Here is a 24,598-nt window from a genome sequence, read left to right as displayed (position 1 = left end):
AATTTGGCACCTGTCGGATCATTAGTTTGTGAATTATAGCATTTTGAGTGAAGCAACTTTTGTTATTGTGAAACAAATTAATAAAAAGGAATTTCGCGTGTTGATAAAATATTACTTTTTGAAGAAAAAAATACAGTTGAAACCAAAACTACATGACGCTTGATGCCTAGTTTCCTGACACTGCCCCAGGCAAATCAATCATTAAGGATTGGTATGCTAAGTTTAGACGTGGTGAAATGAGCACCGAAGACGGTGCACACAGTGGATGTCAAAAAGAGGTTGTTACCGACGAAAGCATTAAAAAAATCGACAAAATGATTTTGATCTACCTTAAATTGAAATTTAATGAAATAGCAGACATTCTAAAGATATCAATTTAACGTGTACATCATATCATTCACGAATATTTGGGTATGAAAAAACTCTGTGCAAAGTGGGTGCCACGCGAGCTCACTTTTGACCACAAACAATAACGAGTTGATGATTCAGAGCAGTATCTTAAGATGATCAAGAGTAATAAATCCGAGTTTTTGCGTCGATATGTGGCAATGGGTCAAACATGGCTTCATCACTTCACTCCGAAATCCAATCGACAGTCATCCAAGTGGACTGCACACGATGAACCCGCTCCAAAGCGTGGGAAAAGAACAGTCCGCTGGCAAGGTTATGGCGTCTGTATTTTGGGATGCTAATGGAATAATTTTCATTGACTACCTTTAAAAACGAAGGACCATCAACAGTGACTATTATATAGCGTTATTGGACCGTTTGAAGGACAAAATCGCCGAAAACTGCCGCATTTGAAGAGAAAGAAAGTGCTGCTTCACCAAGACAATGAACCGTGTTACAAGTCAGTGAAAACGATGGCAAAAATCCATGAATTGCTTCCTCAATCACCGTATTCTCCAGATCTGGCCACCAGCGACTATTTGCTGTTCTTAGATCTCAAAAGAATACTCGCTGGGAAGAAATTTTCGTCGAATGAAGAGGTGATCACCGAAACTGAGGCCTATTTTGAAGCAAAGGACAAATCGTACTACAAAAATGGTATCGAAAAGTAGGAGGGTCCCTATAATCAGTGTATCACCCTTGAAGGGAATTATGTTGATTAAAAAAAAACTAATTTTGGCAAACAAATGTGTTTTACTATGGTAGGCCGGGGACTTTTTAATTTACCTTTTATAATGGGCTGATTACTATTAGTTTTTCTTCACGATGATGCAATTTCTCATACAATACTCTTTATTCGATACTTCTTCACACAAATTTCGACTCATATCATGTCGCTATTTACCTGATATAGCTCCATTAATCTTCTGTCACTTCTCTAAAGTGAAAAATGTGATCTGAACACATTGCTTTGAATTATTGACTTTCATATTGAGAGTCACTTTTATTAACTAAAACTAGCCGACGTTTCGTAATTGCTGCAGATTGCAATATTAAGGCAGGAGCTCTGAAATTGAAATACTATTATACAGTCCTATTTAAGCAAGTATCTGCCATTGTGAGTAATCAGCCAATAAGAAACTTACTTATTATAGGCTCTTGAATATTTAAAAATTCAGAAGATGCTATGTCAAATGGGTTTGGTTTTATAGCATTTGTTTATTAAAACATTCTTGACCTTTTCTCTCAAAATAGTCTTGTTGAGTGACTGAGTGACTAAAAGCTCGTTTTCATTGAACTAAATGTTGTGGCCAGTATCCAATCAGTATCCAGCAGTTTTGAATTTAACTTTTTTGTTTTTATGTTATGTTTATTTAGTACTGTTTGAATCTGTTTTTATTTTAAACTATCGGGGAAATGCTGATGAACATTAAATCTTATCTTAATGTGAGAAAAGTCAAAGGTGATTAAGTTCATTCTTTGAAGATTCTGGTTGGAAAGATATGAAGGTCCTATATATTAAAGAAACCAGGACGGATACATTTTGGGTCAGGTCATGATGTGACCTGGCTTAACGCTATCATGTCTGCTTGAATTAGTTTGGTGTCTTGTAACCATGATATCCTAGATAACCATTGTTGTTAGGATGAACAAAAATGGTAATTATTCTGATCTTATTGATGAATTGAATTTTGGTATGTCGAGAATTGAGATGGGTTAGGAACTGGTTGACTTTGTCCATTGCATTATTCGATTAAGAAAATTTGAATTTGAGATGTTTTCAATAAATCAAAATTAGCCTAATTGTATTCAAGGCGAAATAAATTGGGAAAAACAATAGGTTTGACTTCTGTTACAGTAATATATTAAACAATTTACTTATATTTTTTATTTATCCTATATTTTTTTCCGTTTCAGTTAAAAAAGGTAACAATTGAAGACGATGGAGATCTCGTGGTGGGACAAGAATACACCGACTTCGATAAGGGATTAGACGATGGCATTGAGGGCGACATCTCCGGATTTAACATGGTATTGGCGCCGACATTCAGCCCTCATCCGCAAAAAATATCACCACCTCACTTACCACCACCGAACTACCTGTTCAAAAGAAACGCCGATTCATCCAAAGGGATGTTTCAAGATCCGCCGTTCATGAACAGCCACCAAATGATCGCAGCGATGATGGCTGAGAAGTTGGAACAAATTCGGAAACCGAAACGACAAATATGGGAGGAAAGTTTGGCGTTTTTGAAAGAACAACAGTTCAGCGATCCTCTTCCGTTAGAGAAGGACGACGGGCCGTCGTATAAAGTCCTTAAGGAGAGACGGTTATCCCAACCGCATTACCTCAATAAACCATTAGGGCTGCTGTTAGTCCAGTTGAGTAGGGATTGTGGTTATTTAAGGGGTGGCCCGTTGAGTGGCAAGGGAGTACTGGTCAGCTGGACGAAAACGAATGTTAGAGTGTTCGGTGGCGCTATAATTAAAACTGCCCCGCCATTTTGTGATCCGTTGTGAATTATCTCAAGAATTATTCAGGAATTACAAGCGAAAGCTTTAACTTATTATTTGTTGACTAGTTTAAATATATTTTAGTTAATATAAATAGTTTTTTATGTAGATATAATTTAATTAAACTCGCCTTTAAATTAGCAGTATATTGTAAGTTAAATCATAATTGTAAAATATAGTTATAATGAATTTGTTCTCGGTTATTTAGAATAATTGATATACAGCACTTAGGAGTGTGCAACATTCTCTATGTTTTTTTTAACAACATTATTCAAATTATTACCAAATGGAAGCTACGACAGTTTCCAATATTAAACCATACTGTAACATTTTAATGCACTATAGATATTTCTTAAAAATATAATTCTGCAGTAAATAAAGGTTCTTAACTAATATCTAATAAAGGTTTATAGCGTAGACACTCGCTACTGTGAACTAATTCAAACCAAGTGTAGTTCGTATTATCGAACGTAATTTAAGATTTCAATAATAAACGTGTTCTTAAAAGAAACTACTAATATATACACATATATTTTTTACAAAGTAAACAAACATTACAGCAGTGACAATTATTTATTAATTAGAAGAAAAATATTCTGTAACTACGCAATGTTTTCGACCACCTGCTGCATTTTATGAAATATATTATCAATCTCGACCTAAATATGAAAATAAATACATTTTAATACGTCTATTAATTCTATTTCATTAGATATTTTTGTGACTTTTTATTGTTCTCATCACACCTACTGCAGTAAAGAAAACTTGACTCATGTCATACGGAGAACTTCTCTTTCTGACGTTGAAGCACCACATCAAATTTTGTCTTCAATTTATATGATATCTAGGTTTTTCTTAAAATTTTTCTTGTAATGAAAAAACGATTCGTATATCATGCCTTCTAAAATTATAACAATTTTTATCTAAGTTAAGTGTCTAAGTGTGTTGTTTTGTAGCATGATATTACTCGAAAACATAAAAAAAACTGCTGTTACAAAGTCGTGAAAGTCGTTTTAATTTAGCAAAAATTGTAGAAAATAAAAAGCGCTATTAACTATTATTGTAAACATGGCCTTTGAAATAAAAAAAAATTGCTGTCACAGTAAACATTTTATTGCAAATGGACGCATCTCTTGTAAATTATATATAACTTATCACATCATTACTTTGTGGCCAAATTTCTTTTTTCTCAAAAAAAAAATTGTCTTAGTGAATGATGAATTTTTAGTTTGCGACTAATTCAAATTAAGTCAATATAAAACTATAGTATGATATTACTCAACAACATAAAAAATACTGTTACAAATTCGCAACTTGAATAACTTTAATAATATGAGTTGAATGTTGCATTTGGTACTGTTTTATGTAGTTAAAATGTACGGGATGATTGACTTCTCGGTATATAAACTCAATAACCCGTACCTATAACCATGTTTTCATATTGGACGATGAACCATCATTAGGAATTGTTATTTATTCCTCTCTTAGTTACAGGTTTGCATAATACTGCACAGTTGTCATGTAAATCAGAAATCAGTAAAAATAAATTACATCTTGAGCACTCCAAACGTTTATTGTGTCCCGATATCTATCGGAATTTAAGAAAGTGATAGAAAATTGGCTCGAACCATGCAAGAGTATATTGACATTTATGAAAATATTTTGAAAAACATAAATAATTGAGCATTAATTGATATTTGTAAATATAATTAAATATCTCTAATTGGTTTATTCTTATATACTGAAAAATGACAAAGCGAACAATCCCCAAGGTAGTCAAGAAACTAACACTAGTTCTGTTCTGTTTCGGGTTTAGAGGTACATATCCATGATTCGTCATCTGAGTAGATATTTTATATACGGCTTTTAATGTATTTTGGTGCAACGTCTTAATGGTGATTGTCACAGTAATGCCTAAGAGTGTCTAATGATATGTCGACGATCCTCATGGAATCCGTTGTAAAATAAACATTTGAAAAATAATCGCACGAAAATAGATGCAAGTTAATTTAATTTTTATGCGAGTTTGCTATAAGCAATTCAAAGAAAGTTTTTTGAACAATGGCAAGTCTTCAATGGAAACGCCAGATGACACTTAGCAATTCCAGCGCTTCCAAGGCCGCAAATATGAATAGAAGCCCTCGTACAAAATACTTTGCGAAGAATGTTGAAGAACATCAATTTATAGTTGATTAAGCTATTAATATTAAGGAAATCCAATTACATATTATTGTATGATAAATAATATGATTTTCAATATTCTAATGTTCAGTGTATTTTCTATTTAGATGTAATAAGTTTAATAATCTTCATGTGGTTATTAAAATGATTTACTTTTAATTCATATTATTTAGTAATATTATTTAATCCTAAATTACTAAAAGAAATTAAAGATTTTCGCAAAATTTTATCAAATTGTTTACACTAATACTAAAACGTCCACTAGTACTGTGCTCTGCTGTTACACTAGGACCATACTGTACCAGCCCAAAAGGCTTAGTCCTCTTGAGCCCTCCAAGTTTTTGTTCATAACTCAGGACACTTTTTTGATGGTTTTTTAATGCAATTTTTTTCGAATCTCTATAGACATCATTATTTCAGAAGCAGAATGGAATATCAGCAATACTAATCAGTACTTTGATGCTAAACTGTGGAGCTATGTTGCAAATTGTCTTCTTTGACCAATAGATGCCATTATCTGGATGCCATATTTGTATATGGGGTTAAAAATTTGCCTATACATCAGCACTAGTTTATTATATGTGTATAGAGCAGAATTTCGTCCAAAAAAAGCAAACCAAATCAATATAATTTTCCATATTTAATAACCAGTTATTATTCTTTATATGAGGCTCCAGGCGCAGCTTCGGTTTTAGTGTCATTCCTAAATATTTTGCTGTGTTAGAATATTGTACTTGGAAAATATTTTTTCTAATTGGGATATGTTGACTTCTCTTACATTCCTTGCTAATTTTGTTTACTGACGTTGGCAATATCATTGCTGTTTTTCTCAACCAACATTTGTTTTACGATTGCAACCCAGGAACTTTAAACTGTGAGACTTTTAAATGAAAACTGTAATATACTGAATAAAATGAAATGTTCGTTGAGTTTTCTAAAATATAACTTTAAAATATAACACCATGACCTTTAAAAATGGTAAAGAGTTAGTTATTCCAAACTCTTTCTCTCCCCAACCGCAAAGACCCTAACTTCACCTCTTCATTAAACCGGAATAAACCCATCAGTCAAATTCAACGCCAGACCTTCCGCCTGATCGATGCTAATCCTCGAAATTCATCGAAATTTATTCGAAAAAAAAGTTCACCCCAACTTTCGGAACGTCATCGAAAAAAAAACACAAGAGCGACGCACCGGCACCGCCTCTCGTGTCGCCGCATCGAAGCTTACGTCATCGTTAACGGGCCAAGCCGCTCGCGACATCCGCTAGGCGGCGGTGCTGACGGTGCCGTGCGTCCCGGCCCACTTCTACACACATACGGTTTTCGAGTGGCGTCATGTCTGTCGCAAAATCCATTGATTCGCGTTCGTCGGCCGGTGAAACACATCCGGATTGCACATGGGAAGCCATGGACGCGTGCTTCGCCACCTTCGATAAAAATGGGTAAATAGTTTTACAGTTACCTTATTGGTTTAAGTAGAAGAGATCGATTCGCGAGCTGGAAGGTTGCTTTTTAGGTTATAGTTTGTTTGTTGTGTCGGGGAATTCCCCGATAATTTCACGTTGTTGTTTTGGAAGCACTAGTTTTTTTCACGCTATGATAATTTCGACACAGTTACACGCATCTGTGATATTTAATAATGTTCACCTAAACTATTTTATGTTTTAATATGATTATGTACATTTTAATGTAAATTATTTATAATGTATGTATCTGTAAATAATATTATTTACAAACAATAGTGTTTATATTTAAACTTTATAATATTTACATTTCAATAAGCTTCTATGAAACAATTGAACTTATTTACTTAAACCATTATTTGCTATTAGGTTATGTAACATAAGGAGTGTTCAATAACTGTTCAAAATGATACTATTGGCTTTATGGTGAAACATTGAGATCATTATTTTTTAAGTATCCATAGCTTTGTCCTATCTTGGAGGAAGCCTTTTTATTTATGGTTTTACAGAGTTTGAAATATTTGTCCGTGCATTTGTAATGAGTCAGTAATCATTTCAATCGGTTATTTCTACTGGAAATCTTTGATATAATGTATATATCTTGGAACATGTCATATGTCCAGCGCTTTGTCCAGAATATGTTACTAAACGGAAAAAATGTCCTTGTTGTTCGTTAAGACGATATTCTTGGAAGACATATTGACGTGTATACAAATTCTATCGTATAGATCCATTCGCAATAAATATTATTAGTTTTAACTATTGTTAAAATATTTAACGTTTAACAAATATACACTTGTAGTATTTTCTTTTATAGTATTTACCAAAATTCAAACCGTTGTTGTCAAGTTTTAACGACATGTGATCTAGTAAAGTCCAGTTGGGTATCTACTTAATACATGTAACACATCACTCAATGAGTCCAAACTTTTGCGCAAAATTAAACTTTGCTCATCAATATATTTTTCTTCACTAGTGATACATATTAGTCAGCGCTCACCTATTTTTCCAGTAGAATTATTCATAGTTTCGTTTGTCATTACTTTCCGAATAGGCCTCAACTTCGGTAATTACTTCTCTATTTGAGCTAAACTTCTTTCCCTAAATCATTCTTTTGAGTTCTGTAAACAGCCAATAGTTTATATGGCGGATGGCAAAAATTTACATTTGTTCTTTTTATCCACTGTCTCGAAAATAACAAAAGTTGTGTTATTAAAACAACATTTAGAGTAGGATTTAGAATAAAATATTTTATACAGGCGACTAAAACCTGCCTCTTTCCAATGCTGATGATCTGAATGAAGTCACTCGTTTAAGATGCAACAATTTGACCACAGTTGAGGAACAAAGTCAGAGAGTCAGATTACAATAGTTTTAATATGTCTATCTAATGAAAGATGAACAAATTCCTTAGCGATCTTTTGCCCAGAAGATATAGCAAGAATAGCTGTGGCCGATTGCCAACTGTGGCGAGATTCAATGAGAAATATTCCTGTGGCACCAAAAGCAGGGTATTGGTTGAGAAGTAGATTTCTTTGGCGCTGTTTTAAGGTGTACAGGTGGGTGTAATCTATACATTTAGAGCAATGTTGATTGAGGGATCTCTTGTGATGTTTTGTTTTATTTAACTAGCCTCTAATGAAGAATAGCCAGGTAATCCCATCTAAGCATCAATGTTAAAATTATATTTTTGTAGCATCCACAGTAGTCTCCACGTTCTTCTAACAGTCTCAACATAAACATTTCCAGACATTCTCATTTTGTCACTAAAAACATTTGCATAACTATGTATAAAATATGTTTACACTTGATGCTGATTTTTAAGTTCTTCATACTACTTCAGACGTATCACTGACATTGATTCTTCCTATCGTTATCTATTGCCACACTATCATATTGAAGGTTGGAATCATTTAAACTCGATGATTGAGATTCATATCAGTGAGACTAAAAATTATTTATTGCAAATATAGTCTAATCGACCTCTCATCTTATGTTTCTCATTTAACATCGTTTTTTGATATTTTCTTTAATATTATTTGCAATGTTTAATATTACTTATGTTAATAATAAAATTGTTACAATGTATTTCTTTTAAAATATTGTTCATCTTTAGTTCGACTTTTTTCAAGTTTTTTGGAGGGCATACGGATTTCGCGTTAAGAAAAATCTTTATTCTTGAGACACTGCAAAAACTCATCAATTTTTTTGTTTATTATATAACCCATCGACCAGAAAGAAAAGGCGAAAGGAAATATATTTAAATTAATACGATGGCTGGGCTGTTAAGTCAGTATTAACATGTAGTTCTAAAAAGAGTCGATATGTGTATTGTGAGAAAAAATGTGTAATGTTGATTACAAAATTTCAATATACCGCAATTTTCATGGTTTGAAATTTTTAAAAATAGTGATTTTCAGATTAATAACACGGAATGGTTTGAAGAAGCAAAACTAACTCAAACACAATGAATTGTAGGATTTATTGAACGAAAACCGAAACTTCAAACTCTTAAAGAAATGCCAGACAACGTTGGTGAATCACCTGTTTCCAGACGTTTACTTCTTTAATTTCACAGTATTCATGCAAAATTCAGTGCTAATATGTAGTTCTGAAAACAATCGTTATGTTTCATCCGTAGATTTATTTAAAAATAAAATAAAAGCATCCTATAAAGCTATTATTCGGCTCAATACTCGAATAGAACAAATATATAATGTTGATAACAAAATATCACTATAAAGAACTGTCACATTCGATGTTTTTGACATTTGCAAATTTCCTATTTGTGTAATAACAATTTCTTATAGTATTATTGAGTTACTTAATTTATACAGACTCTAATCAAGCGTTAAAGAAGCGCTCAAACTAGCATTTTTAATATCACTTACTTTTCTTGTTTTATTTGAATAAATACTGCTCAGTCATATCTCAACTGTCAAGGTTTTTAACTATTTTAAAGTGGTGATTTTGAAGCCAATGGCACAAAAAGCCCGAACACAATGAATTGTAAGACTTATTGGACGCAATCTGAGCTCAGACTCTTAAACTCTTCACAGTGTTCATTCAAAATAGTCACTGTTAACATGTTGTTCTAAAAATAGTCTTCTGAAAGTAATTGTTACTTGCCTCATAGTTCTAATAGAAAAAATATGTGATGTTAATAATTCTTAAAGGTTATATCATTAACAGATACATTACTATTAAATTTAAATTTCAATGTTTTTCTCTTTGATTATCTAAATAAAAGTGAAGTGTATGTTCCGAATTACAGTAATGTATTACACGAAAACAGGAATTACAGGAATACACGACAAAACGGTCATTACCGTTTCTCCATTTACATCGTCGTGTTTCGCAAAAGTAATCGAGATGGCGCGTCACAAAAAAAAACTGTATGGTGGGCGACGGAGGAGGAGGAGGAGGGAGGAGAGGGTAATTTCCTGCCAGTAAGCAACCTCAACGATGAGGCGTGCGATTCGTCACGCGCGATATCGCAGAAATTCAACCCTTTCGCGGAGTGTTGGCGTCGAACAATAATTCGGTAATGATTCTCATCGATCAGCGGGAGTCGAACTGGGTCAGTCGCTGTGATAGCCGGTGCCAACACCGCGCTAAAAACTTACCTTTTGCGGGTTATAATTAGCGCGGCGTGTGACGTTGGTGGGGGGCGTTTTTGTACCGTTAAATCGAGGCGGGGTGGCTCTAATATGCCGCTACTAATAATCACCCTCCGAGTATAAATAGGATTCCTTATAATACGTTTTTATTGGGGGAATCGGCGTGAATGGGAGAAACTAATGAATTCCTTTGCATTTTGATGAGAACGCACTAAAATATTTTGGATGACTTAATTAATCTGTATAATGTACAAGAAATCTGAACTATATTTAAGGGATTTATTGAGCTTACATGTACTTTTAGCTATATCCGTTGGATAAATGCGATGTATCAATGTAAACAACTGTTAAACAACATAACTGTTAAATCGATGGTTATGACATTTCCATACTTAAAATAACAGTTTTCCATTTTGTATTATTGAGTTAATGAATCTGTACAGATTTTGGTTTTTCAATATTTATTACTTTGGTTGTTTGATTTGAAGAATCCTTCTGCTGAATCATTTCTAGATTTGGTTTCGGTTTTAAGGACAAAGAACGACCTGGATCAAGGACCAAAAAAGTTCGAAGACAAAGAATTGCAGGTCTTATTGGACAACTTAGCATTGGAAGAATAAACTATTTTCAGACATTTGTAACTCGACAGCTTTCATCCTACATTTGAACACAGAAATTCTTAACAGAAGAGTACCCATGCAGAATATTTCTCAGTCGCTATCCCTTTTGATGAACACTTGTTTTAATCGATAACACTGACTCCCCTGGGCATTCTCAATAATGCACACGTTTCGAGAAGAAGTGTCTACTAATCGACAATAATTTCAAAAATGATGTACTAGGTTGTTCAATAACTTCATAGATCATCATCTATTCGTCAATAAATAAACTAAAAATTTAAGATTTCATCTTTTATAATGACACAGCCAACATTTCATGATTAAACTTAATTAAATTACAATTTTATTACCTAATTCTAATTAACGATCACTGTTACAAAACAGGAAACACAAAAAAAACTAAGTTGAAAACAATAGCAACAAAAAAGAATATTATTTTATATAATCAACAGATTTACACTTAATTCTTCATTTCATTTAGATTATTTAAAACTGCCAAGAAAATGAATCTTGTGATAGGACTAGTATCATTCCCTTACTCCCCTGTTTTCAACTGATGTCAAATATGTCGAATTACAAACCAATAAAAGATAATTTGCAGAAATATTTACTTCTGATGTTAAATTTAAGGAGCAATCCTATAGAAAATCATTGAGTGTCATTAAAACAATAATTCCCTTCATATAAAACTATAATATATAAATAATACATATGACTGAGAGAGATTGGAATGATACTGAATAAAGACAAAACAAAATAATTTTATAATCACGGAGCAATGGGTACCTCCTCATTTGCTAACAACAAAATTTGGTTTTATCACTATGAACTAAAAAGTGGTGTAATCTAGTTTCTTTGACTCGAAACTTTTTTTATTAATTAATTATTACATGTTACTAGTCGTTTCCGTCTAACCTACAATTTGTCTTATTTATAATAACTTAACTTGGTATAGCTATATCTAGATATATAACTAGGAGGACCCATCGGCCATGTCTCTGGTGAAATAATGTTTATACATGTCACTGCTGTATTTTTTTATTATACGCACCTCACTACACAACACTACACAAGATGAGATGGTTTAATTCTTTTGAATCTGTGTCCTGTTCTGGTGGTATCCAAAAGCTGCAATACTTCAATAATCTGATGAGAATGGAGTCTTTTCTCATGCCTCCTTGCAATTCTCTTGATTTCATGACTCACTGGGTATCTGAAGTTCTCGATGTAGGTAATCAGTCCTATTATTTAGGTGCGCTCATAATACTTCTCAGGACTTTGTTCTGAAAAATTTGTATTTTATTTATGTTACTCTTTGCAGAACATCCCCATAATTGAACTCCGTATGTCCTAATAGGTTTCAGTATTTGCTTATATAATAGCAATTTATTATGTGCTGATAATTGTGATTTTCTTCTAATTAGCCAGTACATTTTCCTATATTTCAATACCAGTTTTTTTCTTCTTTATATGTTCCTTCTAGCGAAGTTTTGCATTAAGATTCATTCCGAGATATTTAGTTTTTGTTTGTTGTTGCTATATGTTGTTGCTATATGGAATGATGGTATTATTTAATGTTATTGGTGCTTGTACGGTCTGTTTATAGATGAACTGTACATATATATATTTACTTTCATTTATTCTTATTTTCCAAGCTTGTGTCCAATTATTTATATTGTCACTTGTCTGTTGTAATTTTCGTGAGGGCTCGAAACTGACCAACAATGTTTTAGCACATATTATGCTCTGTTCAAAAGCTGTTCAACTCTACATAAACGATTGTAGTTGAGTTGCTAAGAAGGGCTCGGCCACAAGTCACAAAATCGGTGAAAGAGGAGCAGCCTTATCCCTTAATAGAGGAAGAAGTCGTATTTTTGAACAATATTTTGAAAAATAATGTCCTTTGAATTTCTTATTCTATACTGGGACTTGGAGACTTCTTTTATGGTGTTTTATAGTTTTACTATCGATAAATCAGTGCCAAAAATCAGCATCGACTCTAACATCGAATCGATTCTGTTTTAGTATACGATCAAAAAACAATTTGTGTGCTGCAATAAGTAATACGTTGGCTAAATTATATATGAAAGGCTTTACTACATCATCAAATCTGACATTATCAGGATATCAAACAACTTTGCTTCTACTGGCTTCAATGTAACTTCAATTGTGCTGTAACAATTGATCACAGACATGTGACAGTAACTTATGCTCATAGTCCCATCTGGATGGATATGAATTAACTATTATTTAGAACTGTTTTGAAGTTATAACTCTTATAACTGTTATAACCTGTCTTTCTAAGTCAAATCAAGTGAACGGTAGTTTTTCTCTCCCATTCTTCGGTAATAATGTAGTAGTTAAACGTATTTTTTCTCTTAGATAAATATCAATATATTTGTTATTATAGATTCTGAATGGAAATTTTATACTATCATATTATTTAAAATGTTGAGACAGCTCAGCTTGAAAAAACTGTAAACTTAATTTTACACTATGAATAATACTGATAACACTACGAGTATTGGATGATAAGATTTTTTGTTAAAAATATTCTGTAAACACCTTATCTGAATATAATTCGCGTTTCTATTTGCGACATATTTTATCAATATTTACCACTATAACTTTTATGTTTTCTTTTATCGTTTGAAGGCATCGTATAAAAATGTACTTCACACTTGATTGCATCATCAACATCTATTTATATAGTACTACTTTTATTATTTTGATATTTAAAAATGTTTTTAAATTTAAATAATTTAGAAGGAAGTACGTGTTCAATTTTAATTGGTGGCTTAATTGTTAAAAAATAATTTCAGGCCTTTTTGAGTACTTCTGTCGTTGGAATCAATAAATTGTAGTTGATAGAGATCATTTATGGTTTCATTTGGTTTTATCGGATCAAATCCTTTTGATATCTCCAAATATGTTGGATTTGTAATTAATGTTTGCTGAGCTTAATCCGTGACTTTCTATGCTTATTATTGTTGTAATATATCGATTTCATCGAATCGAATTCCAGTAATTTAGCTATTTTTGACGCGTTTGATATGAATCTTCATCAAACAACTTATCGTCACAGAATTTCTTCATGAAATCACTAATTATTAAGTGTGCAAACCACTTTTTGAATGACTTTTTCGAAATGCGAGAACAAAACTCAACATAGGCGGCTTGGTGGCGCAGTGGTAATGGCGATAGGACGGTCCTCCTACAGTTGCGATAGGCGCGGGTTCGAATCCTGCTGGGGCATGGTCGTAAATGTATGTTTGTGATTGTTTAAAATTTGCGATTGTTCTATATATATATATATATATATATATATATATATATATATCAGCATATTTGATAATATATAAATTATCGTTAATTATGTCTCATTTATATAATTGTACCTTAATAATAGTTTGGTGACGTTTTGTATAAATCATACAAACTCATTCTCATAAAATTAATATTAAGAATTTTATTTAGATTTTATTTTTAACAAATCTCTATATCTAAATACAGCTTTAGTAATAATAATAATTTTATATTTTAATAGTTTAACCAGGAAAGGTACTATTTAAAAATACTGCTTAATAATTAATGGGAAAACACTATGGACGTATAATCACTAGATTAATATTTAATTTCAACAATAATATTCTGTAATATATTAAGACTGTTAAAAATGGAATATTTTTTTAATTACAAAAAAGTTGCTGTCATAACATATTAATTCACGATAGACATTTTGTCATGATTTTTGAAGGCCATTGTTATTTTGATTGAAGACAACAAAGAGGTTCTTAATGTGTTAAAAATACTCATAAATTGGATACTGCATGACCTCAGAGAATTTGGTGCTTTGTGGATTATTCATATTTTCATTTGTTCTATTGTTTTAAGTATTACAACATCGGGTTGATAGATAATATAAATACACGATATTTGATAATATAAAGGAATAAAAGTTATTTTGTAGTTATTACAGTTATTAAAAATTTTGAAAAAAGTGATTTGTGCTTCCATCAACTGCTCCCGTTTTGAAATCAGAATATATGAATTTCAGAGAACAATACCGTCATAAGATAATATGAACCATCTGCTATGGCATTTCGACGGAATATTTCATTCGTCTCAAAAGAAAAATATCAATTTTAAATCGAACCATTTCGGGAGTCGAGGACCGAAGTGTTCACAAAGTCATTTCTGCGGGAATCTCCATCGGGCGATTTGAATTGCAACTATCCCGCCATCCGTAAGGTTAAAGGCACATTTTCCAGTTGGGAGTTCGCGTGAACGCTCCTGATTAGTCTGGAAATTGGCAATTTTCGATGCCTAATGACGATGCCGTAGTCGATGACGTCGAAATGGATTCGTTGTTGATTCGGTTTGTCCGGGTCGGAAAATCGCTTCGAATCGTGCAGCGTGCGAACACGAAGCGATGTTTTATTGTTTGCGTCACCGTTGGCGGTTATATGTATTAAAAATTGTCTATAGATGGGGGTCCTGAATTAACTTTACTTTTGGTCAATCATCTTTTTTATATTGAAATTTTCGACACATTTTTTTCTTATCAACAACCACAATCCGAAAAAGGTTCCTGGAATTGAAGATATTTCACTTGTGTTATTACCTGCGATATCAGAATTATTTGAGAAACTGCTGTTAAGACGTATTAAACCATTTATAGACATACCAGATTTCTAGTTCGGATTTCGGAAGTTATCCTTTCGGAACTGCTTTTGGAAATCACCATTGGACAATCGACCAAGTGCACAGAGCAGCGGTTGTTGAAAAAGCATTCGAAGAAAAGTAATACTACTGTGAAATATTCCTGGGTGTCTGACAAGCTTTTGACCGATTATGAAATTTGGGATTGATCTACAAAATGAGCAAACTGCTATTGAATCATATCTTTTCGGAAGAATTGTAGAGTCTCGCATGAAGGGGCATTCCCAACACTTAAACCTATTTTGGTTTCGGTTAAGAGTTTCACAGGGTACTGTTTTGATACCACTCCCGTATTTGCTCTATACTGCTGATATTCCAACAACAAAAGAAATAGTGCTTACAACATTTGCTGACGACACAGTGTCATGGAAAAAGATGTACCTCTGTCTAAAGCTGTAGAAAAATTACAAGTAGCGGTCGACAAGATTTACAAATGGACTAGAGACTAGAAAATACAGCTTAATGGCTTGCGTTGCGGCGAAATAACAAAAATCTAATTATATCACTTTAGGGATGCCCGATTCCTCATGTCAGACAAAAAGCAGAGCAGATCAGACTCAGAATCAAGCAACTGTACTGGTTAGGCGGAAAATACTCTCAACATAATCTAAAATCAAGGAAATTGGTTAATCAGTCAATCATAAAGCCAATTTGGATGTATGGCGTGCAAATATGGGGTCGTACTAGCCGACGAAGAGCTGTACGATGACTTCGACATCAAATATATATACGAAGTCATCCGAGAGTTCGCCTTAAAACTTGAAATAAGGTTGCTATATCACAGCAACGGAGAAGTAATACAGCTACTGGACAACAGACAGGAAATCAGAAGATTGAAGCGAACCAAACGAACTTATTTTGTCTATAAGTGTATTTTTAACTGTAGTTTAAATAGTTTAGTTTTATTTTAATTTGGGAAATACATGCTGATGTATTAATCCCGTACTCGCCTTGCTTGTGTATTAATGCAAGTACAACAGAACTGTAGCAATAAATTAATTTGTAAATTAAGATTGTTCTAAACATGTTTAATGTAAAATGTAATTAATAAAAAAAATAATGAATATCTCTCGACATCCTCAATGATGAAGTTTTTATTATGACTAGCATATGTCTGCCAAATACCATCATATTCCAATATAATAATGCGCCTATGCATAGTCAAAAAGATCCAGTCTTGGTTTGAGAGTATCGTCAAACATTTTCCCTGGCCAATATAATCGACAGACCTCAACAGAACTGGACCGTAATGTGCAATTTTTGGAGTAAAATGAGGAAGAGATTTCCATCCTTAACATCACTGGAGCAACTGGCGGATGTTTTGGTATTTCATTGGAAAATATTGATATATTCTACGAATCGATTGCGAACATATTATTTTTTCACCTCCTATATGTTATCATTATGTGAATATATTTAATATCAATTTATGGCCAAAATAATAAATATCTTGGCGTCATCAATCACTTTTTTAAAAATTAAATTTCAACAAAAAGGCACCTTTCATTATAATTTTTTCCGATAGAGGGAGATATTGGTAATTGATGGTTTTAAAATTAATTGATACTTATATTGAAAAACACAATACATTTATTCGTTATTGGAAAATTTATATTTAGGCCTAAAATATTTTAGGGGTATCCTTAAAATGTCCTCTGTTTATCGAAAAATAACTTTATTGAGCAACTTGGCATCAGTTTTTATATGGGTTTTGATATTTTTATATATTATTTAATATCTTCTTTTTAACTAAATTTATTTGAGACATCTCATCTCATCTCTTTGAAAGTATTGTTCATTGCTAGCCACTATATTTTTCTGGTATTATATAAATTGTTAATAAAATCATCAAGTTACTACCCTAAAATAAATGATAAAACCAAGGCTCAATTAAGGCCTTAATATTTAAGTCTCACGTAAAATTTGTTCTTAATTAATAGCAAATTTAATAGAAATATAAGTACGAATTTATGTTTACTATTTATCAAATTTATGCTTCGCCATGACTAAGAAACTATGTAGTGTATTAATGATTACAGAAAAATAATACTACATGCGCCATCTATTGAAAATATATCGAATCGACCTTGTTCAAGGTTATTGCAGAAAACTTATCGAAAGGGAGATATTTAAAATTATCACCTTATTAATTTAAGTAATAATTTTATTTGTTTCAGTGACGGCTGTCTGGATTATGATGAATTCAAAGAGCTCACCAAGGCGTTGTTTCGAGACTCTAGTGGAAACTCTTACGTTGTGAAGGAGAACGTTTTGTATGAAATATTTCATATTTTTGACAAAGACAACGATGGAAATATCGACAAGAACGAGTTTGTTTTATGTTGGAACAGTTGGATTAAAACGGTAAATATATGCAACTTAATTATATAGAAAAACACCCTGGGTTTTTATGTGGTGATGCTGATGACATTTTTCAGATCGTAAAGCCGGTATCTGCTCTGTTGATAATTGATGTCCAGAACGATTTTATCTGCGGTACCCTAGATATTCGGAATTGTTCAGCGAAGCACAACGGGGAAGACGTCGTCAAACCCATAAACGATCTGTTAGATTCGGTGGAATTTGATGCCGTCTTTTACTCGCATGACTGGCATCCCGAGGACCACGTTTCCTTTGTCGACAATTTACAGTGAGTTCAATTGTTTTCTTTGTCGTTTGCTACATATTTCTAGCAACATTTTTATTTCTTTGTCAAGCGGATGCTCAATATTTACAAAAGCAGTTCAAGAAATATAAAATGGAATTACAAAGACTTATATATACTGTATATTTATAGAAACAGCATAACTGCAATATTGTTAAGAACTATTATTAAAAAACTCAAAAAAAAAATTAAAAAGTTTGAATATTTTGACTAATTTTTCCTCCTTCACCATTTACCGAGCCTACTATTTGTTATGTGATATACAGTGCTCTTTTGATGACAATTTAGAATTAATGCAATTTTTTTTTATTTGCCAATGAATGTTGCGTATTTAATTGACTACAGTATTTTTGTAATTTTTAGGTTACGAAAATTACATGATTCTAGTTCTACAAAAGCTGATGATGCCAAGGTTTATGATGTAGTAGTGTTTGATGGTGAACCACCTATTGTACAAAAACTCTGGCCAAAGCACTGTGTCCAAAACACCTGGGGAAGTGAATTATATAAAGATCTTAAGGTACTGCAAATTTATTATTGCTTTTTTTATAGGTGTTGTAGTGTTACCTAATTTTAACACTTTCAAATATTTATTTTTAGTTTTTGTTTGGTGATTTTTTATTAGAATTGTTTGTAATTTAGTTAGATAATATATTTTCGGTTGTGTTTTTTTATAGAAACTATCTTTCGTAATTTTTATTATAGTTATGGTTTAAATATAATTTCAGGTAGTTGATAATGGGATTAAAATTTACAAGGGCACTAACCCTGAAGTAGATTCATACTCAGCATTTTGGGACAATTCTAAATTAACAGATACAAAACTGGAGGCACAACTGAAGGCGCGAAATATTACCGACGTCTATGTTTGTGGCATTGCTTATGACGTTTGCGTTGGTAAGTTATGAGAAAATAGCTACTTTTTAAAGAAAAACTAACATTATTAACGTGATTTCGCAGGAGCTACTGCGTCTGATGCCATTGTAAGTGGTTTCCGTACAATACTAGTCGATGACTGTTGCAGAGGTGTCGATTTATTAGATATAGAAAAAACAAAAAGCAAAATTATAAACAACCATGGCGTTATAGCGACAACAAAGGAGATTTTCGATTTGGTGAAAGGAACCGACCGAAGACCCGAGTTGGGTTATAAGTTGGCGTTAAACTTAAAAAATGTTACTAGCAAAACGTCTTAGTTGTTAAAAATAATAGAATATCTGTATGCACTGGTTATACTAATGAGCTTAACATAGATATTTATCGTATATGTACTTAATTTTTTAAACAATTTCTGTAACTATATTCATATGGGTATATTGTTCTGACATCAACGTTACAACTGTTGGAAAATATATTATTTCAAAGTGAAATACTTTTATTTATTACATTTCCTTCACCAAACCGTACCCAATTGTCTGAAAAACGTTATAAAGTGAAAGGTAGACATAGACAAGAGATAATAAATCATTATTTTCATAACTCGTCCATATAACCCAATATTTATTGCCTATAAAATATTAATTGGAAATACACCTGAATTATTATTATTAAACGAAATTGTTTTGAAATGCTAAATTTTATGATGTTGGCTCAGTTGTTGCGGTTGATATTCGACCTTGCCTCGAAAAAGTGCGTTTGAACAAACATTTTTTATGTTATATTTTTGCAAGGTGTAATTGTTTCTAATAATTATGAAATTTGATAATTTTGGCATGTTGTGTATCAAATATTTATTAATGGATTTAATGATTCCAATAACATCTCATATTAATTTTCCTGTGTGATTTATTTTACTTAGCCATAAGATAATTTGAAATTATCACTTCTGTTTTTGGAACAATGGGGTGATGAAATGTTATCATTGTTATTATGTCTCTGCTCAGTCTTCTTGCTTCGACCGGGTTTTTACTTCCTTCTGGTGATTGAAAGTTTGCTTTTTCTGCACAGGATATAATATATGGTACCGCCATTAACTTTGCAAATGGTTGGTGGTAATTAAATAGGCCAATTTAATAATTGGTGAAAGTCGGCGTTTTGGAGCAATGGTACTGGAATATTTTTTAATCGAAGCTGGTATACCTGGAATTCTTTTTTCCAACGAAAATTAATTGCGTCGGGCTTTTGATACTTATTTGAAGCCTTCAATACATGAACTGTTTGACAGAGATACATCTCTTGCCATGATAACTGTGTCATCGGCAACTATTCCAAGTACTGTTTGTTGTCTGTTGCGATTGATATCCTGCTGATGCTGTGTAGAGCAGATATGGGAATGGTTCCAAGACACTACCCTGTGGAACTCCAGATGAGATAGGTTTAAGTGGTGAGAATGCGAGACTCTAAATTTTATTTCGAAAAGATATGATTCCAGCAGTAGACAGTAATTCCGCGGTAGCAATTTGCTGATTTTGTATGTTAATCCCAAATGCCATACCCGGTTAAAAGGTTGTGAAACGTCTAGGAACATTGCAGAACAGTATTTCTTTTCTGCGAATGCCTTTTCTACAACCAGGTTGGAAAACTGAAGATAATTTATTTGACGGAATTCTACTTTAATACATTTACCTGGGGCAACTGAATAATGCTTATACAGAAAATGACATAAAATTTAGAATTCATACTTAGCGACTGAATAAAGAGGACCTGAAGAACGAAGAGCTAGTTTATTGTGACTCATATAGGAAACAGAAAGAGCTTAAAACATAAAAAGAGATAATTATGATATATAATGATATATAATGATACCATGAAAACTAAAAAAACTAGAGCAATGATGTTCTTAATAAAGAATACCGATAGTTTTTAATAAAAACTTATCAACTATATTTTGTAATTATTTCCTCGATCATATTCCAAAGAGATAACGCATATTTACTGATTTATGACGATTATAAACCTAATCTAAAAAAGGTAGTTTGAGGGTTTTAAATTAGAATCGAAAAATATATCACTGTTTAATATCCAATAAAGTTTGGAGCCTGTTAATCGATGATATCTTAGATAGGTGTCTATAAATGCGACCGTAAAATGTTTATTCATCGTAAAATTTAATGATAGTTTGATTGCATATCCCTATTCAAGGGAAGTGTTAAACTGTACCATAAAACATTCACCGAACTGCGAATTCGTCGGTTGTTTCGCCTTGCATCCGTAGTAGTAAAAAGGTCATTTTTAAGGTTAAGGAATATAAGCTCGCAATAAACGATAATAATGTTATATTATATTTTTCACAATAAGCCCCTATTGTTGTTGAATAATGAAGATTTATAGAGTCGATATTACATATTCCATATATATTATATCGTTTTTAATATTAATGTATGAAATAATAAAAAAATGTTAAATTAAAAAAAAAACAGGACTACACATAGTCTATACATCAGGCAGATACTTCAAAAGAGAAGAAAATGTCGAAGCAAGAAGACTGAGTAGAAACAATATAAAATGGATGGAATTTGTACATGGGTCAAGAAAGAACAGACAGTAACAATAACACATTATACAATTTAATGGTACAAAAAGTTCTTTTTGATATGCTCTCTGCAAACTACTTCAATATATAGCATCCGTGAAACCATTAGAAATTACATATATTTTCTATAGACACCAATATATGTCATTTCGCTGAAGTGTACACAATTTTTGAACTAACAAAATAAAATTTGCGAGAAGGGCCAATGCTGCGACGCAATTATATTTTAAATATATAATGTTTAAGAAAAAATTAACGTTTTTTAGGAGGAAAATACAATGCATTATTATATAAGAGTTTAATAAATGTACTCGTAATGTAAATGTAAATAAATAACTCGTTAGAAAGAAGAGAGAAAATAAATTGTATTTTATTTACGACATTGTTTTCTCTCCTTAACATTCGACCACGATATAACATATATACATATTTTCTAAGATTAATTAGTAGGCTCTTTTTATATATCAATTGCGTTTGCGTGTATTTTTATTGTAAAAAAATATCTGAAAATACACAAGTCCTCCTTTTTTTAAAAGAAAATGTCATGTTTGTTATATTTGTTTTGTCCAAAATATAGAAAACCTAGCTATGGTCAATATTTATTTTTTTATCACTTTGATTATAAATAATTGATTGTTAAACAAAAACTTTACGAACACCATTTTAATATACGTTTTCTCTCCAGAATTTCACGTTTCATGTTCAATATACGCGAATAAGATCGAAAAAAACGTTTTAACGTTATTTACACAAGCCTAATTATCGTGCTCGCATTTTCGCGGTTAATGCAAATTGTATATTGTTATTTTTTTCGTGACATTTTGTAAAAGAATTGCTCAGACAATGTGTAACAATCAAGTTACAGCAACGATGCCCATTATGTGTATAAATATAGATTAAAAAATAAAAAAGAAAACATTTCAGTTCTGTGAAAATTGGCTCATTTACTGGAATCGTGTTATTTGTACGACTTTATGAAACAGCGATGTGTTTTTATAAAATAAACAGTCTCAATTAGGAGGTATATGATTGTTATCATTGAGTGTACAGAGCGTAAAAAATTACAAGATATTTTCTTACCATTGTTTGTTATTAACTGTAGAATAGGCACTATAAAAAACTATATTAAAATAAATGCTCATGTTCTATTTTTCATGACTTTTCTATTCAGTTCAGTTTATTCATTTATTGATCACGGTTAACTCACTTGATTCCAACATTTGTCCTTTTGAACAAACAATGAAATACACGTCAAAAGAACTTGTATTTAAATAAAGTTAATAAATCGATCAATTTTCTGTAATCTTTGATAGATTAGGAGATGAGATGATTAATTTTGAAAAATAATTCTATAATACCACAATGTATTTACTACTTCTTAAATATATATTACGAGGACTGTCTGATAAGTCAGTGACCATATATTATTATACTAACTGTGAGATTTTCAAGAGGCTGCATCATTTGATTTGTATTTTATCTTCTCTAACTTTAAATGAATGGAAACAATTGATTTTCGTGTGCTCATTACGCATTTTTTTGTTGGAGAAAAAATCCATCACCGATACCAAGGAAAGGTTTGTGGACTGAGTTCCGTTGTTGTTGTACTAGAACAAGTGACACTGAAGATTTAGGTGATCGAAAAGAGGTCGTCACCCTAGAAATCGCCGATAAAATCCATGGAATGGTATTGGACGATCAGAGAATGGATTTATGTGAGGTAGCTAAAGATACAGGCATCTGATATGAGCGAGTATATATTTCGACAACAACACCGTGTTTCCTCTTCAAAGGAGTGCTTGGTGATGTTTACCCTCAATCCGAATTAGTATTTGGACCGTTTCGAAACACGAATACATCTCAAAAAACAGAGACCAGGGAAAAATCGAAAGGGTTTTTCCGAGTGAATATGCACCAAAGAAAGTCAAGTTGTGTCTGTTGGTTGCTCACAGTTTTTTGCCATGCAGATTAGGTGAACAGGTAAAGAGGTCACTGGTGAATATTATTTGCAGATTTGAAATACATTTGATATATGAGTAGCATATTCTTCAGATTTAGCAGTCTGTGAATATTTCCTATTTTCAAATCTGAATATGGCTGGGTGGTAAGATATTTGGATTGAATGGACTGAAAAAAAATATTTTCAGTGCCTTGAGGAAGTTTCTTGAATAAAGGTGACTAAATTATTTAGATTTAATTAAAAAATTTAAGTTTATATTTTATTCTGTATATCATTTGTAGATCCAGTCAGTTTTGTTGGGATTCTTTATTTTAAACAAAAAATATAATCCTGCTCAATATGCATCTTCGCTGTTAAGGGCGCTTTTACAATTACATTTTTTGATAAGAATAACTTTGAGCTTTACTATCAAAATCTGTAGGATATTAATGATAAATATCGTAACTATTTCGACTCGATTTTATGCTTTTAAACATTGGCGTACTTTCACCATTTTTGGTATCAATCTAAATTGCTGTACGTTTGTCCGAATTTTGGCATATTTGTTTTCGCAGATATAAGTCAGTCAACCTGCCATTATACCGGATTGTCTTCAATCCGTTCATAATTAAGGCACTTAAACTGTTGACGATATTGCTCTAGATACTGCTCATTCAGCTCTAAAATAATTTCCATCAATCATGTTTTAGCAATTCATTTCTTCATGATGGCGACATTATTGTATTGGACCAAGTGACAGCAAAACTGATCGAGGCCGGTGGATAAATATACTTATTACAAGGGTTTAGCGTCCATTTTACCTCTATTTGGCGACTAATTGTCAATTAATTACCGGAAAAGTGTACATAAAAGCAAACCAAAGTATTGACAATAGATAATAAATAATGATAATAGATTACTTACTAATGTAAATCTCAACAGCATCTCGTTAAAGCAATTGCAGAAGTGTAAGTATTTGGGATAAACAAAATAACGTTGGTAAAATAGGT

General features: G+C 32.1%; 3 protein-coding genes across 20 annotated transcripts in view; 2 read left to right on the top strand and 1 right to left on the bottom strand.

Annotated features, from left to right (window-relative positions):
* LOC143202299 (uncharacterized) overlaps nucleotides 1-2,998 on the top strand; it is a 32,839-nt gene extending 29,841 nt beyond the window's left edge. The window contains exon 5 of the mRNA XM_076413751.1: nucleotides 2,308-2,998. Coding sequence (XP_076269866.1) covers nucleotides 2,308-2,910 — 603 coding nt within the window. The 3' untranslated portion in view covers nucleotides 2,911-2,998. The remainder of the gene's footprint in view (nucleotides 1-2,307) is intronic.
* LOC143202294 (coiled-coil domain-containing protein AGAP005037) overlaps nucleotides 1-24,598 on the bottom strand; it is a 526,529-nt gene that overhangs the window by 115,027 nt on the left and 386,904 nt on the right. The window lies entirely within an intron of this gene.
* LOC143202300 (nicotinamidase) lies at nucleotides 6,369-19,547 on the top strand. Its single transcript, XM_076413752.1, has 6 exons — nucleotides 6,369-6,529; nucleotides 17,690-17,876; nucleotides 17,951-18,162; nucleotides 18,541-18,697; nucleotides 18,906-19,074; nucleotides 19,138-19,547. The coding sequence occupies exons 1-6, from the start codon at nucleotides 6,423-6,425 to the stop codon at nucleotides 19,371-19,373; spliced, it is 1,068 nt and encodes a 355-aa protein (XP_076269867.1). The 5' UTR covers nucleotides 6,369-6,422; the 3' UTR covers nucleotides 19,374-19,547.

Source organism: Rhynchophorus ferrugineus, unplaced genomic scaffold (genome assembly GCF_030347505.1).
Source record: "Rhynchophorus ferrugineus isolate W39M unplaced genomic scaffold, kcgeb_rfMv2 rfM9, whole genome shotgun sequence".
In the NCBI taxonomy this organism is placed as follows: Eukaryota; Metazoa; Arthropoda; class Insecta; order Coleoptera; family Curculionidae; genus Rhynchophorus; species Rhynchophorus ferrugineus.
The sequence above is the reverse complement of the archived record's forward strand: the minus strand, read 5'-3'. Positions and strand labels throughout refer to the sequence as shown.

Bases quoted from the DNA above. Each gene is read 5' to 3' on its own strand.
- LOC143202300 (XM_076413752.1), top strand. From the start codon at position 6,423: ATGTCTGTCGCAAAATCCATTGATTCGCGTTCGTCGGCCGGTGAAACA. The intron at 17,877-17,950 runs GTAAATATATGC...GACATTTTTCAG, and splicing joins GGAACAGTTGGATTAAAACG to ATCGTAAAGCCGGTATCTGC. The intron at 18,698-18,905 runs GTACTGCAAATT...ATATAATTTCAG, and splicing joins AATTATATAAAGATCTTAAG to GTAGTTGATAATGGGATTAA.